At 54.6% G+C, this 15,052-nt stretch overlaps 2 protein-coding genes across 4 annotated transcripts in view; one reads left to right on the forward strand and one right to left on the reverse strand.

The window, feature by feature from the left end:
• The window catches only part of PTPRA (protein tyrosine phosphatase receptor type A), a 113,820-nt gene extending 109,616 nt beyond the window's left edge, over positions 1–4,204 (reverse strand). Inside the window, exon 1 of the mRNA XM_088056521.1 lies at positions 4,079–4,204. The gene's annotated coding sequence lies outside the window, so the exon portion shown is untranslated. The remainder of the gene's footprint in view (positions 1–4,078) is intronic.
• A 1,736-nt stretch (positions 4,205–5,940) lies between these two features.
• On the forward strand, positions 5,941–13,260 carry MAVS (mitochondrial antiviral signaling protein). Of its 3 annotated transcripts, none has more exons than XM_005517940.3 (7): positions 5,941–5,984; positions 6,611–6,740; positions 6,851–7,031; positions 7,384–7,592; positions 7,980–8,553; positions 9,591–9,745; positions 10,218–13,260. In XM_005517940.3, exons 2-7 carry the CDS (start codon positions 6,624–6,626, stop codon positions 10,875–10,877), a joined length of 1,896 nt encoding a protein of 631 aa, XP_005517997.2. In that variant the 5' UTR covers positions 5,941–5,984; positions 6,611–6,623; the 3' UTR covers positions 10,878–13,260. The 3 variants fall into 3 exon arrangements, with proteins under 3 accessions (XP_005517997.2, XP_014118697.2, XP_014118696.2); XM_014263222.2 differs by lacking the exon at positions 5,941–5,984 and adding an exon at positions 6,006–6,137; XM_014263221.2 differs by lacking the exon at positions 5,941–5,984 and adding an exon at positions 6,006–6,131.
• Positions 13,261–15,052: the final 1,792 nt, after the last annotated feature.

Here is a 15,052-nt window from a genome sequence, read left to right on the forward strand (position 1 = left end):
CTCTCCAGCTCTCCTGGAGCCCCTCTTCAGGCCCTGGAAGAGGCTCTGAGCTCTTCCTGGAGTCTCCTCTTCTCCAGATGAGCACCCCCAGCTCTCTCAGCCTGGCTCCAGAGCAGAGGGGCTCCAGCCCTGAAGCATCTTTATTGCTTCTTCTGGAGTTCTTTAAGTCCTTGTTGTGCTGAGGACCCCAGCCTTGGACACAGCACTCTCTACCATCACCTCCTCCCTGCACAAACACACCAATCCCCTTCCCAGAGGAGCAGCCCCCATCTTGCTGTACCACAGAACACCTCACATCGCAGAGCAGCTGTGGAAAGCAGCACCGCTCTCATGGGGAGCTCCAGTACCATGGTGGGAGCCTGGAGATGGCAAGAAAGGCCTCCTACAGAGGTTAGACAAACAAAAGAATGAATGAGCAGCCTCTTCACTAGAGCCTGGGCAGATGTATGTGACAGTGACAACGTCCATGGATCCCACGACATGATTCCCACGAGCTTTGGCCACACACAGAAGTTCCAAGTGCTGACAGGTACTACAGCTGACAGTCCAGCCACGTGAGCTGCATCAGAGAAAAAGTGTTTCCAGAGTATTTGTGAGTTTAATGAGAAGTGAACACTCATCATGAAAGCCACTCTACCCACTCACAAAACCTGGAGACATCAGGAAGAACAGGATCGCACCAGCCTCTAGCGATATCTGGGACCAGCTGCTCCAGAGGAAGATGCAAGAAATCATTCTGAACAGCTCAGGAATCACCTGCTTATTGCTAAATCTCTTCCTAAGCCCTTCAGATCGTGATTAAGCACAATGGTTCATACCCTATATATTAAATATTAATCCTCTCTAATGTGACTGCCGACATTCCGGTTATCCAATTCGGATAACCGCACACCCCGTTCCTTTTCCACCCCAAACCATGTAAACACGATGTACAAAACCCAGCAGTATTCTGTGATCTGGCCAGAGCCTCCCTGGGCTCTGAGCCTAGAAGCAAACCAGCTGGATTCCCACTAAAATCAGGGGGGAAAGAGTTAAGAGCAGGAGATGAATCAGCCACTGCTCTAAATGCGGACATTTCCTACCTCTCCGCTCAAGTGTCTCTTCCTGTCCACAGGCTTTGGGGATGCTTACAGACCTGGTTGCCTTCAAATGACTTCCACAGTGAGAGGAAAGCCCGGGGATTTGGTTTTTTTTCCAGAGGAAAATGCGATTTGTGAATGAGCCCAGAGAGCAGCTGCCAGGGATGAGCGACCTCCTGCCCGTGTCACACCAGGAGGGGAGGACCAGGCAGCAGCTGGTGCCACTCCTGACCCTATGGAAGCTACAGGTGTGCTGTTCCACACAGAATATCCCACCCCACGCTCCTCAGTGTTTAGAGGCATCACACATGACAGTGACGCTGGCTCAGCCAAGCACAGCAGAGGTCACACAACCTGTGCCCTCCCCACTGGACTGGGATCTGCCATCCTGCTGGAAACACAGAGGGTTGGAGCAGAACAGATGTAGGCTGGCAGCAGGAGGAGACAGGGAGAGAGGGAATTCAAACCGCTCCTCCGCGAGGATGTTGATGTTGGACATGGACCAGTATCACGGAGCAGCACAGAGATGCAGTTATTTGTGAGGGATGTTTCAGGAAGGCAGGGCTGTGTCTCCTTAGTCTGGGAAGAACACAGCAGCACCAGTGCCCTGGAAATGGGAAATATCTGTTCCAGCACCTCCCAGGATCCCCCATTGCTTTCACAGAATCCAAGGGCCATTTAGGTTGGAAAAGGCCTCCAAGATCACCTCACAAGTCCAACCTGTGACCAATCCCCACCTTGTCAGCAGAGCACTGAGTGCCACGTTCAGTTGTTCCTTGGACACCTCCAGGGATGATGATTCCACCACCTTCAGCCAACTGCAAGCAACCAGCTGCTTTAACCAACTGTTTTAACAGAGATCAGGCAAAAACCCTGGAGCTTCCCACAGGCACTCCCCCCAAAAGCTCTCCAACAGGGATGGAAAGAAACATGTGGAATGGGAAGGTGGCAGTGCCCACTTTCTGCCCAGCACAAACACCAAGTATCTGTCTCCCCAGCGCCCCCAGATCCTAGGGGAGCTGTGGTCCCTGTTCCCCAAAAAGCATCCTGGCTCTTCACCCTGGCCACAGCAGAAGCCATCAGGGAGCTGGCAGTGTCATGACCATCCCTGTGATCCCATTCCTCCTCCCAGAGCTCCACATCAAGCCTGTTTCCCAATCTCTGGGAACAACAGCATGAGTTTGCATCTGATGCTTGACAGACAGACAAATCCTCCCCGCAAACCTGGCTGCAGCCCCCCTGAGCACATCCTTCCCCTCCCTGCCACTGGCCGCTGCAGCAACAGGACTTAAAATAAAGATGAAAAACTCCTGTTGGGGCCGCAGCTTTATTTCCTGTCGTTTCTAGAACTCCCTGTACAGGAGGAAAAAATCCTTAAATATTTCCAAGCATCCTGCATGCTCGCAGCAAGCTCCCCCCAGCCACGGGCAGGCAGAGAAGGGATGACTAATTTTTTTTAGCGTAAGACGCTGCAGAGAGCGTCCTGTGAACAAGCTCAGTAAATTCCTGAGGCTCCCGGCAAGGACTCCACCACTCCTTGCGAAACTTCCCAGCTGGAACCGAAAAGCCAGAAAACAACGTTTTCTCTCCCTCGACAAACAGACATTGGGATTCCTTTAGCGACAGTATTTAGATTTTTAATGTCAGTCCATATTTAGCAGGAGGGAAAAAAAGCCTCCCTTCCTTCCTGTCACATTTTCCACCCTCGATGACATCCAAGATCCGAAACAAGCAAGTGCTGGCCGAGGAGGGAGGATGCAGCCACCCGAGCGTGGGAGAGCTTGGAGAGGGGCAGCAGGGACATTCCCATTTGGGATTCCCGTTTGGGATGAGCAGAGGCAGTGGTGAGGAGGGGACACACCCTTTGAGGAGCGGAAAGCACCACTGAGAAGAGGACAGAGCCTTGGAGGAAGGGACAGAGCCTTTGGACCCCACAGCAAGGAGAGTGTCCCTTCCAACTCCAGCCCGGAGCATCTCCCGGAGGGATGGCACAGGGAGCTGCCAGGCCACAAGCCCCCAAGCTGGAATATCGGTCCCAAAAGAGGCCTTTGGCCACCAGCACAGCCTGGATCTGCAAAGGGGAGCATGGTCAGCCCGTGGGTCAGGAGGGCTCCTCACTGACCAGAAGCCCCAGGTACTGAGTGGAGGTGTCCAGGGAGCCTGGCCATCCTGCAGCAGGGCAGTGGTGGGTGGTGCCAGGAGATCGTGGCCATGGTGGCCCTGCCCTGCAGCTGTTTTCTGGGTCTTGGAGGGGTGTCCCCAGCTTGGACTCCCGTGTCCAGCCCTGTGAGTCACTGCAGACCCACAGCTGGATGTTCATAAAATCATGGAATGGTTTGGGTTGGAAAGCACCTTAAAGCCTGTCTTGTCCCATCCTCTGCCATGGGCAGGGACAGCTTCCACTACCCCAGGTTGCTCATAGCCCTGTCCAACCTGGCATTAAACACTTCCAGGGATAGCCACAGCTTCTCTGGGCAACCTGTGCCAGGGCCTCACCACCCACATAGGAAAGAATTTATTCCTAATATTTTATCTAACCATACTCTCTGTCAGCGTGAGGCCATTCCCCCTTAACCTGTCACCCCAGGCCCTTGTAAAAAGTCTCTCCCCATTTTTCTTACGGACTCCTTTCAAGTAGTGAGAGGCTCCCATTAGGTCTGCCCGGATCCTTCTCTTCTCCATGCCGGACAATCCCAATTCTCCCAGTCCTTCCTCGCAGGAGAGGTGCTGCATCCCTCCCATCAACTTGGTGGCCTCCTCTGGACCCGCTCCAAGGGAGCAAATCCAAGAGCCCCAGCCCGCGATCACTTTTAGAAATCCTCATTACCGCTAACAAATACACCTACAAATACGCAAATGCCAAACCCCAAGTTCAGCGTGGACAGGGCGGGGGTGACCCAACTCCACAGACACGCGTGGACCCCTTCCATCACCCCCACGCCACCACAACAAGCCCGTTCCTATCCCCGGGGGTCACCTGCGACCCCCTCCCCGCTCACCTGCGGCCGCTGCTCCCTCGCCGGCTCCCGCCCAAACGGCTCCGCTGCGAGGCCGCGGCGGCCGCCCGTAACCATGGACGGCGCAGCGGGGGAGGGCGCGGGAAGGGGGGGGGTCGGGGGAAAAAGGGGAGGGGGAGATGAGGGAAGGGGAAGGGGTGCGGGAAGCCCCCGCCGCCCCTCGGGGCTCTCCCGGCGCTCAGCGGCGCCGCCGCCGCCGCCCGCCCGCTGCCGCCGCCATCGTGCGGCTCCGGGCCGGGGGCGGGCCCGGGGCGGACCCATGGGCGTGGTCATGGGCGTGGCCACGCGGGCCCCGGCGCGGGGCGGTGCTGCCCCCTGGTGGCGCGGCGGCGGCACTGAGCACCCGAGGCCGCGTCCCAAAATTCCCGAGTAGGAAATGGATTATAAACAAAAAAGTTTTGGTGGAATGCTACAGGAAAGCCGGAGAGGGACTCTTAGGGAGGAGATGCGGAGAAAAGGACAAGGAGTAACGAGTGGAAGTTGCCAGAGGGGGAATTTATGTTGGATATTAGGAGGAAATTTTTTGCTGAGACGATGGTGAGAACAGGAACAGGTTGTCCCAACGCTGGAAGTTTTCAAAGCCAGGCGGGATAAAGCCTTGAGCAACCTGGTCTAATGGGGGTTGTCCCTGCCCGTGGCAGGGAGGCTTGGGATGATCTTTGAAGTCCCTTCCAAACCTTTACTGTTCTGTGATTATGTGAACAGAAATTACTGGGTGAAACTGAGTGAGTGCTTTTTTTTTTGAGGTAAGTTTTGGTCACCACAAAGATTTCTTTTTAATTAGAAACATCCCAGAAATATGATCCTTTTATACAATTTAGAGCAAGAAAAGCTGGCTTCAGTTAATTATAATCACAGAATGGTTTGGGTTGGAAGGGACCTTAAAGACCATCTCATTCCACTCCCTGCCATGGGCAGGGACAGCTTTCCACTATCCCAGGTTGTTCCAAGCCCCATCACCTGTGGCCTTGTACACTTCCAGCGATGAGGCAGCCACAGCTTTTCTGGACAAACTGTGCAAGTATTCATATTTTGTCCCATTCCTGTCCACCACAGAGCAGCCTGGTCCATCCTCCTGGCACATCTCCTTTGGATATTTATAGACATTAATGAGGTCCCCTCTCAGATGTCTGTTCTTGAGGCTGAACAGGTCCAGCTCACAGAATCATAGAATACTGAAGTTCAAAGGAATGTCTGGAGATCATCCAGTCCAACCCACTGTCAAGGCAGTGTCACCTGGAGCAGGTGACACAGGAACATGCCCAGGTGGGTTTGGAATGTCTCCAGAGAGGGAGACTCCATGGCCTCCCTGGGCAGCTGTTCCAGTGCTCTGCCACCCTCAACATAAAGAAGTTTTTTATCATGTTGAGGTGAAACTTCTTCTGTTTTAGTTTATGGCCATTAATTCTTGTCCTGTCCCTTGGTACCACTGGAAAGAGTCTGGCACCATGCTGTGAGCCCCTCCTTGGAGATATTTGTATGGATTGATGAGACGCCTCATCAATCCATATGTTCCTGTCCCTTCAGGCTCGTCAGGCCCCGCTCCCGCGGTGTCTCCTCGCAGGAGGGATGTTCCTGTCCCTTCAGGCTCGTCAGGCCCCGCTCCCGCGGTGTCTCCTCGCAGGAGGGATGTTCCTGTCCCTTCAGGCTCGTCAGGCCCCGCTCCCGCGGTGTCTCCTCGCAGGAGGGATGTTCCTGTCCCTTCACACCCTCGGGATGCGCTCCAGCATCTCCGCGTCCCTCTGTCCCGAGGGACCCGGACCCCCTCCTTGTCAATCGCTACATGTCAATCATCGTGACGGGCGTGCGCCACAGCCAATCGGCGGCGTTAACGACATGAGGGGGCGGGGTCGGAGCGGTGCCGGGCGCGCGGCGGCGGCGGGCGCAGGTGAGGGGGCCTGAGGGGCCGTGAGGGCAGCGGGGAGGGGGCACCGGGGCCGCGCCGACCCCCGACAACTCTGGCCGCCTCCCCCGGCCGCTCTGCCAGGGGGATCTGCGAGCGGAGAACCTCCCGGAGCTCCCCCGGCGGCTGAAGGTCGCGGTGAGGGCGGGGGGGGCCCCACCGTGAGGGCGCGCAGGGCCACGTCGTGGCTTGCGGGTCGCCATTCCCTGTGGGAAGGAACCCTATGCCTTCCCTTTTGGCTTTGCCATCGCTTATGCGGGATTCCAGCCGTGGCCCCTGGCGTTTGTCTTGGCCTTGTCGCCTGTTTTTCCCTGTCGGTTGTGGTGACCCTGCCGGCAGGCCGGCCCCCAACCTGCCGGCTGAATCCAAACAAGCAGAGTGGGAGTAAACGCGGGGTGGGCGATGGTAGGAAGTAGCGTGGTTTGTGGAAGTGAAGCTGAGCGTTGAACTTTAACTGAAACGTCTTTGTGCGTGTTTTCCGCCTGGAATTTCCCCTGTCTTATCGCAGTGTCTGTGCCAGGGAATGGGTGCCTATGGAACAGCCCGAGCTTCTGGAGACAGCCTGAGCTTCACCAGCAGCCTCTGCTCATCCTGTCTCTGTGTCTCTGCAGGTGCTGAGCCAGGATGGGTTTGGCTGAAGACAAAGTGTACACCCATATTACGAGAAACCTCAAGAAGTTTGGGACTATCCGAGTGTCATCTCTGGCCGACTCCCTGACCTGCCTGGTCGATTCTGACAGAGTAATTTCCTGTTTTGCTGATTTCTGCCAGGCTCTTTCCTCAATGGCAACATAGACTTGTCTTACCTTTAAGTCAGACGGTCTCTTAGACACTCTCTGTGTTTTTCCTAGGATGAGCTCCTGGCCCGGGAGGAGACACGGGGCAACCAGGCAGCTGTCTTTAGGTTTTATCAGCACCTGAGGTGCCGGAAGGGCTGGGTGCAGGATCTCATCCAGGCGCTGCACCAGAACAACGCGGGGCACTTGGCTGATGAGCTGCAGGAAGTCTATGACACCTGGCAACCTCGACCTCGTATGTAGCCTCATCCTCCCTGTGCGGGCCCGGTGGGGTGCTGGAGGTGGGGATGTGAAGTCGTCTCTATCCCTGCCTTGACTTCCCAGGAGGCTGGAGGCATCTGTGACTGTCCCAGGGATGACCTTCACTGTAGTGACATGTCTGAAGATGATGGGTCCATGTTTGTAGGTGCTGGGATTGGTGGTGGGCTGGGGTTCTCACTTGAGAGAAGATGGAAAGATGAACAAAGGGGTGCTGTGGTCTTGGCTGATGTGGGGATAGAGCAGGGACGCACGCAAAGCTGCTTCAGCCTCATATTTATCCTCCGCTTCCTCAGTTTTTCCTGCAGTGATCTGCTTTTCTCTTCCAGGTTCCTCAGCTCCTGCTGCTGCCTCATCCCTTGAGGATGCCCGTTCCACTGGCTCCTCCCTCAGTGCCCAGACACCATCCCAGGGGCGATATTCTGACCCGTTGGCTGGGCAGCCATGCAGAGATGTGCCCATTGGTGACCATCCACCCGTCCTGCCCAGTGCTGCCACCACCACGGGCCTGGAGGCCAGACTCCCAGTGCAGGAATCGGTGAGCAGGGCACGTGTTGGATGGGGACACAAAGGTCCCTTTTGGACTTTTTGACTGGGTATGGGGAACCATTGATAGGGCCAGGCTGCTTCAGGCCCACCCCAAGCAGCCACTCACTGCTGATCTCTGTTGTGTCTGGTAACTTACAGCTTATATATGGCCCTATAACTGCTCCCTCTCCTGTATCCCTCCATGGGGGTTGTACAGGGTCTGCTTTTCCACTCCAGGCTTCTCTCCACAACCCCTGAACCTTGGATGGGTCCCAAGGAGAGACCCCAGACCCCCATCATAACCAGCCTCGCAGAGGTCACTGCTCAGGGTTTGGGACATCCCTGCGGTCCCAGACCCCCTCATCCCAGTGATTTAACACAACTCATTTCCTTCCAGCTCCCCAAAAAACTCCTGGAGCAAGAGAGTCCCCAGCCAGTTCCACCTGGGAGCAAAGTCCATGGCGGAGAGAGCGGTGGGCACAGTGGAGGAGGGAATCTCTCGCACCCTGACAGGGCCGTGCCGGTGCCAGCAGGGACACCAGGGGTGGCTGTGCCATCGGCTGTGTCCCCAGAGCAGGGCCGGGACTGGCTGAGCCGCCGGCCAGTGTGTGTGGACAATGGGTTTTTTGGGAATGCCAACCACCTGCACCGCGGCACACCGGGCCTGGCCCTGGGCAGGTCTGTTCCATCGAGGGATGCAGGTGCCACTTGCAGTCCCGGGCAGCCCAGGAACGAGCCTGAAGAGAACTCGGATATCTCCACAGAGTCACCATCAAGGCTGGAGGGGGCCACTCCTGGTGTGGGGCAGCAGCCCCCAAACTCGGTGCGAAAAAAGCAGCCTGTGCCAAGCTCTGGGCACGGTGAGCCCACGAGCAGCTTTGTGGATGTGCGCAGCCCCCTCCTCATACAGGAGCAGTTTGATGCGGAGAAGAAGCGCTCCGGGATGCTGCGAGAGCACCCAGGGAGTGCAGGTGGGTTTCCCTCCTGGCAGAACCAGAGAGCCACTGGGGAGCAGGAGGTGCTGCTCAGAGCCTCTCACTGCAGGAAAGAAACTGGGATGCTGGAGTGGGCCCAGAGAAGGGAATGGAGCTGGCTGGGCTTTAGAGCCTAAGTCTTTTGAGCAGCAGCTTAGGAAGCTGGGAGAGCTCAGTCTGGAGAAAAGGAGGTTCGGGGAAGACCTCGCTCTCTGCAACTCCATGACAGGAGGGTGGAACAAGGTGGGGATTGGGCTCTGCCCCCAGGTTACAAGCAACAGGATGAGAGGAAAATTGTGTCATGGGAGGTTTAGATTGGATAGTAGGGAAAATTTTCTTTTTGGAAGGGGTTGTCAAGCACTGGAAAAAGCTGTCCAGGCCAGTGGTGGTCACCGTCCCTGGAGGGATTTAGAAGCCGTTTGGATGTGGCACTTGGGGACACGGGTTAGTGGTGGCCTTGGCAGTGCTGGGGGAATAGAATAGAATAGAACTGTTTTGTTTGAAGGGACCCACAATGATCATCTCATCCATCTGCATTTTAATTTTGTTTTGTCAGTGGAAGAGCTTTGGGGTGTGAAACTTCTCCCCTTCTCCTAGTTTGCAGAGATGTGAGGGAATTTTAGCATCTCCTACATCCCTTGCCTGTGGGCATCATAGAATCAAGATAAAACCCTGTCCTCTTCTCCAGGGTCTCAAGGTGGGAAAAGAGACACCCATCCCTCCCAACCCTTTCACCTCTGCCGTGTGGGGTCAGCACCTCCTGGCTGGGAGGACATGGAGTTTCAGGAGCCTTAAAAGCCTCTGTTTCCCTTGGTGCTCCCCAGCCCTGCAGCCCACCCTGCGTGAGTTACTTGCAGCTGCAGGGAAAGCTCTGGTGCCTCAGCAGAGCTAGAGCCAGGGCACTGGATCCTGCTCCCTCTGCCACCCCTTCAGCTTGGGTGGGAACTGTCCTGTCACAGCTTCCTTGAGGAAGAGCAAATCTCATGTTTTAGGCCCCCTGGTTAACACAACATGTTTTGTTTTCTCCCTGACAGGTGCTTTGATGGAAACAACTACCCTGGGTGCTACCCCTGTGCCCAGAGACATTTTCCCATCCCGTGACACCTCTGTCAAGTCTCTTACGCAAGAGAAGAAACTGTCGTTTGGGAATACAGCCAGCAGCAGCCCCTCTGTGCCAGCAAAGGAGAAAGTAGGTGACCTTTCCTCTTGCCACTTGCATTTCGTTCCTGTCCTTGTGCACTCCCCCTGGTTAGGAGCTTTTCTGTTGCAGTGTCACACTGTGAGCTGGTGATGAGTTTATTCAGGGATTTTTTTTCTGACTCTGTGGTTTTCATGTTACCATCCTCACGCTGTATGATGGAGCATGGGGGAAGGGAGCCGAGCTCTCTTGGGCCTTGACTCCTTATTTCCCCACCTTACCTTGCCAGTCAGTGTCCTGGCTTCCAGGTGCTGTTTTCCACTGCTCTCCTCACTGCCTGGCTCCCCTTCATCCCTGCCTGCCTTCCTCCTTGCCTCCCTCCTTCACCTCCCTGTTACCTGTGACCCAACCTTGTTAGCAGCAGATGTGGGGACTGTGTCAAAATGGGTTTGTGTGAGACCTGTGTGCCCCAGGCCATTGGGTGCTTCCCTTGACACCCAGCCCCTCTCCTTGTCTCCTAAAGGTGCTCCCGGCCTCAGCAAACCCTTTCCTGGGCACAGCTTTGGTAGGAGGCTCCGAAGGCCTGGCTGGGAGATCGGCTCCCCGGGTGAGCTCTGCCACGAGCATCTGGGCGTCTCATCGTGATGAGGAGGAGGAAGAGGAGCTCGGCAAGCCGGGCGTCCTCGTGTCCGTGCCTCAGGGCAGCCCAGAGGTGGCCAGCAGGTGCCTGAGCTCTCAGGAGCCCAGCAAGCCCTGTTCCACCACCTCCAGTAGCCTTGGCCTCAGCAGCGACCCAATCCTGATGAGCAGGGATAGCATGAGCTCAGGGGGAGCATTCCCAAGGGTCTCCTCAGTTCATGCAGACCCCAGAGAAAAGGAGGTGTCTGGAGCAAGCAGAGACTCCAGTCCTGCTCCGAGCTGGGACAGCAACTCCATGGGTACCCACAAGGTCCGTGTGGATCATCACCCCAGCGTCCAGCTTGGAGCTGGCAGCGACGGAGTCAGTCCCCTTGGAAGCTCCGTGAATTTCAATTCTGGCAGTGGCCATGACCCTGCCACCAGATCACCTCCGGCCAGAGTCGCAAAGAGGGACAGCAGTGGCTTGTCCCTGCTGTACATCCTTCCAGCTGTCGGCGTCATTTCTGCCGTGGCGTTCGCGGTGTACGCTCGGCTGCGGAAATAGCGGATGGGACACCATGACCGTGACGCAGCCGGGGGGATTTCTCTGGCAACAGGATTTTGGTCAACGCATTTGAAACCTGAAGAGTAGCAGGGGGCAGTAGGGGCATTGTTAAATCTTTTTCTGGAAGGTTCTGCTGGAAGAGGCCTTGGTACATGATGCTGTTGGGTTTGGGTCTGTTCCCTCCCATTTCTCAACCATCTTCTTGGCTGTAGCTTTCTCTTTCTACACTCCCGGAGGAGAGGATCTCACACCAAAATGTGAGTGATCCACTGAGTCAAAAAGCAAAGCACTCATGGTGATTCTCCATGTCTTCCTTGTTTGGTCCCAGGAGGCCTCAGGGAAACATATCCTGGTGATCCAAAGGGTGACCTCCAGGTCCCTTTGTGCAGTGCAGCCAGGAGAGGTTGTGCAGATATCCTGTGACAGCAGAGCTGATTTTCTTGGCTCTGCTCATCTTGGCTTGAAAATGTGCCCAAGGATGGGTGCAGCAGCCTCCACTGGATGTCTCATGTTCAGTTTGCCTTACTTGGTGTCTCTGGCTCTCCTCCTCCTTCTGGAATTGCTTCATGTAGTACTGATCCTGGGGATAAACATGAGGGTCAGGAAAGAGCTGCATCATACCAGCGTTATCAAGGATCAGCCTCATTTCACTCTGTTCAGGCAGGAAAAGGGGTTTCTGATTTAAGAGGAATGTTTCAGGTATTGCCAACTTTAAGCAGACTTGGTCCCACAAAAGGTTATTGGGTGTCTTTGAATTTGAGGCTGGATTTTTGCATCTTGGTTGGAAGGGTAGCTGGAGTTCTTGCCCTTCCTGATACCTGATGCTATGGGATAGGGGTATAGGAACCTTCTGCCCAGGCTGGGACACAAACAGGATCAACTGCACCCTGCAGGGAGGCCATACCAGAGTCTGAGATGCTCTGGGCTGTGGGGAGACCTTGTAGCACCTTCCAGTGTCTAAAGGGCTTGGAACAAACTGGTCTTGTGGCAGAGGGCTGGGATGAGATGCTTGTTAATGGCCCTTCCAACCCAAACCATTCTGTGATTCTAAAATGCAGTAAAGCAGTGAAGAAGAAACAGCCTGGAGTAGTTACATTGCTCCAGGTTGCTCCAAGCCCCATCCAACTGGCCTTAACTCTTCCAGGGATGGGGCAGTTACAGCTTCTCTGGGAAACCTATGTCAGTGTTTCACCACCCTCACAGGGAGGAATTTCTTCCCAGTATTCCATCTATCCCTGCCCTCTGACAGTGGGAAGCCATTCCCCTATGTGCTGTTACTCCAGGTTGTTGCCCAAAGTCCCTGAAGCTCTCTTGGAGCCCATTTAGATACTGGAGGCTGCTGGAAGGTCTCGTCAGAGTCTTCTCCAGGCTGAGCACTCCCAACTCACTCATCCTAGCTCCAGAGCAGAGCCAGGAGAGTTTCAACCCTCAGAATTTCTCACTCCAGCAGCTCCACATCCTCCTTACGTTGGGGCTGCAGAGCTGGACACGGCACTGCAGGTTGGGTCTCACCTGAGCAGAGCAAAAGAGCAGAATAATTTCCCTCATCCCTCTGTGTCCAGTAACTTGTTAATCCTGAATTCCTGCCATCAGCACAGCTTCCCAAAATCTGCTCTTCCTGCTGGCAGGGAGCAGGAGGGAGCTCAGCCTTCTCAGGCGTCTGGGGCAAAGTGCAGCCATCACACCCAGAGCTTGGCCTGTGGTGGGAAAGGTCCATCAGCCCTGCATGGCTGCTCCTCCCTCCCAATACTTTCCTTCTGCCCAAAAATCCAAGAAGTGCCTCCATAAAACTAAGAAAAACCGATATATGCAGGAGGGAGGTGTTGATTTTGGTGTGTCAGGGCTGCCTTCCAGAAGAGCTTGAGGTGTTTATTCCTTGCATGGTGCTGAAGGAAGAAGGGACAGTCCTTTAAACACACTCAGCCCCCTCTGCCAGGAGAGGGAATGTGGGGGCTGCTCTTCCCATTAAAGATAAAATGGTTATCACTCCCTAACACGAGGGACAGGAAGGGACTTGCTTTCTCTGCACTTTCTGTAATTCAGGGGAGATCCTAAACCAGCCGCATCCATACCAAGGCCCTCTTCTCTGATGCTTTACTTGCCTGTGAAATTCTTCCCATGTTTTTCCATATATTTAAGCAACAGCTTGTGCGCTTTGCCTTTTCATGTCAGATTTCTCTTGTGAAACAGCTGGTTTGTCACCACCTCAGACTGGGGAAAGCACACGTTCAGATTGCTGCTGTGACGTGCCGGGATTTTCACAGTTGATACGTAGCACTTTAAAGCCTCATTGGCAGGAGATGGTGCAGCAGGGAGCTGCACATCTTTTACTAACAGGCTAAAAAGCCTTTTACTAACTATAATAAATCGGTTTGATGCTTCACACTTGACTTGTTGTGATTTGTGGGACGAAGAGTGGGAGGTTGATGATGCTGTGGCTGGAGGGAATGCTCTGAAGGGCTCTGTTGGCAGTGACACTGAGAGACTGAGGCCATCGGTGCCAGGAAAGGGTGACAGGGTTGAGGGACAGCTTCCAGACCTTTTGGAGCAAGCACAGGACCTGGTTCTGAGGAACCTGGCAGGTCTTCCTGTTGCTGGTGGGATGCCCAGGATGAAAACAGGGAAGGTGGTTCCCAAGGCACCAAACAGCTGAGCTGCACAAGTCTGGATGTTGTTACCAAAGAGAAACTGGACAAGTTCTGGGAGAAGAAATGCGCTAAGCATCTGCAAAATTTTCCAAACTTGGAGGCTGTAACAGAGCCACAAAGAGCTGTGGCTGGAAGGACCCTTGGGACTGGATGTAACCAGGTGGACACAGGGCACAGATGTGTGCTGAGCTTGGTACCCACCACAGATGCAGCTTTATTCATTATCCAGGTTTTCTGGTTAAATTCTGTCCTGGGATCCTGCCCAGAAAAGGGGCACCTTCCCCATGCTGGGCCACCTTAGCCTCTGGGCTCAGATCTGGAGGTGGCTGCTCCCTAGGTTTCTCTTCTTGTGCCCTGACCAGCAGAACAGAGGCACCAACACCCTTAAACCACTGCTCACCCCTCTGTGTGCCTTCTGGGGACAAGCAGGAAGCTTTTGGGAGGGAACAGCCCTTTCCTGTGCCCTCTCCATGCTCTGCTCTGTCCCAACAGCTGAGATCCCCCACGAGTTTCCCTCACTTTCTGCTTTCCCAGCTCCAGCTGTTAGAGCCCAGGTGTGTCAAACACAGCAGGGGTTGAAAATACTCAAAGAACATCGAGCAGCTCAGTGAGTTCCTTTTTTACCCAAATGAAAGAAATGCTTATCTGAAGGGGATTATTTGTGTTCAGAGCTCATCCTTTATCTCCCGTCACTGCCAACCCCATTTATCCACTTCCCCCACTCACCCAACAGGATATTAAAATACACCAACTAAATTTGACTGATCCCTTTGTCCCTTTTCACTCCAGCAACCAGAATTCAGCAAATATTCATGGAAATTATCACACCTTTGTGGAATGTTGATTGCTGATCCTTCAGGTATCGAATTAATGTCTGAGGATTGTGGTGAGCTGGGATTACCCCGGGGCAGGTGAGGAACACCCTGGGTCACTGGGCTGCAGTTCTACGCTTGGTGTACTCTGGGTGTGTCAGACAACAATATTCCACAAGGGAATCTCCATTATGTTACAACGGGAGCTGTCATGGCATCCTGTAGTCTGTGAATCCGTGTTTTCCTTTTGAATTTTCATCCTGTTGGTTGTTGCCTCAACCTCTTTATGGTTGCCTCAATTTTTCTGCCAACTTGGCGTTTCCTGCTGCGCTTGTTGATAAACGTGGCGTCAGGGTTTCAAGAACAGGGTTGTATCCACACTAGAATTATGTTAGGATGTAAAGGAGAGCTGAGGATTTTAAGATTTTAGGAGGAAGTTCTTCCTCGTGAGGATAGTGAGGCCCTGGCACAGAATACCTGGAGAAGCCCCTGGATCTCGGGAAGTGTCCAAGGCCAGGTTGGACGGGGCTTGGAGCAGCCTGGGATAGTGGACGGGGTGGAACGAGATGCTCTGTAAGGTGCGTTCAGGCTCGCCATGGTGCGTGGCAGACCCGCCCCACGTCTCTATGCACAGTATCTGAATATGCAAATCATATTCAAATGAGGCCCTCCGCGCGGTCCGGCCCAGCCGAGCCTACTGCGGATCTTCCCTTCG

The sequence above is a fragment of the Pseudopodoces humilis genome, chromosome 6 (genome assembly GCF_049639895.1).
Source record: "Pseudopodoces humilis isolate 2021_Gansu_Grassland_sample_001 chromosome 6, ASM4963989v1, whole genome shotgun sequence".
Classification (NCBI taxonomy): Eukaryota; Metazoa; Chordata; class Aves; order Passeriformes; family Paridae; genus Pseudopodoces; species Pseudopodoces humilis.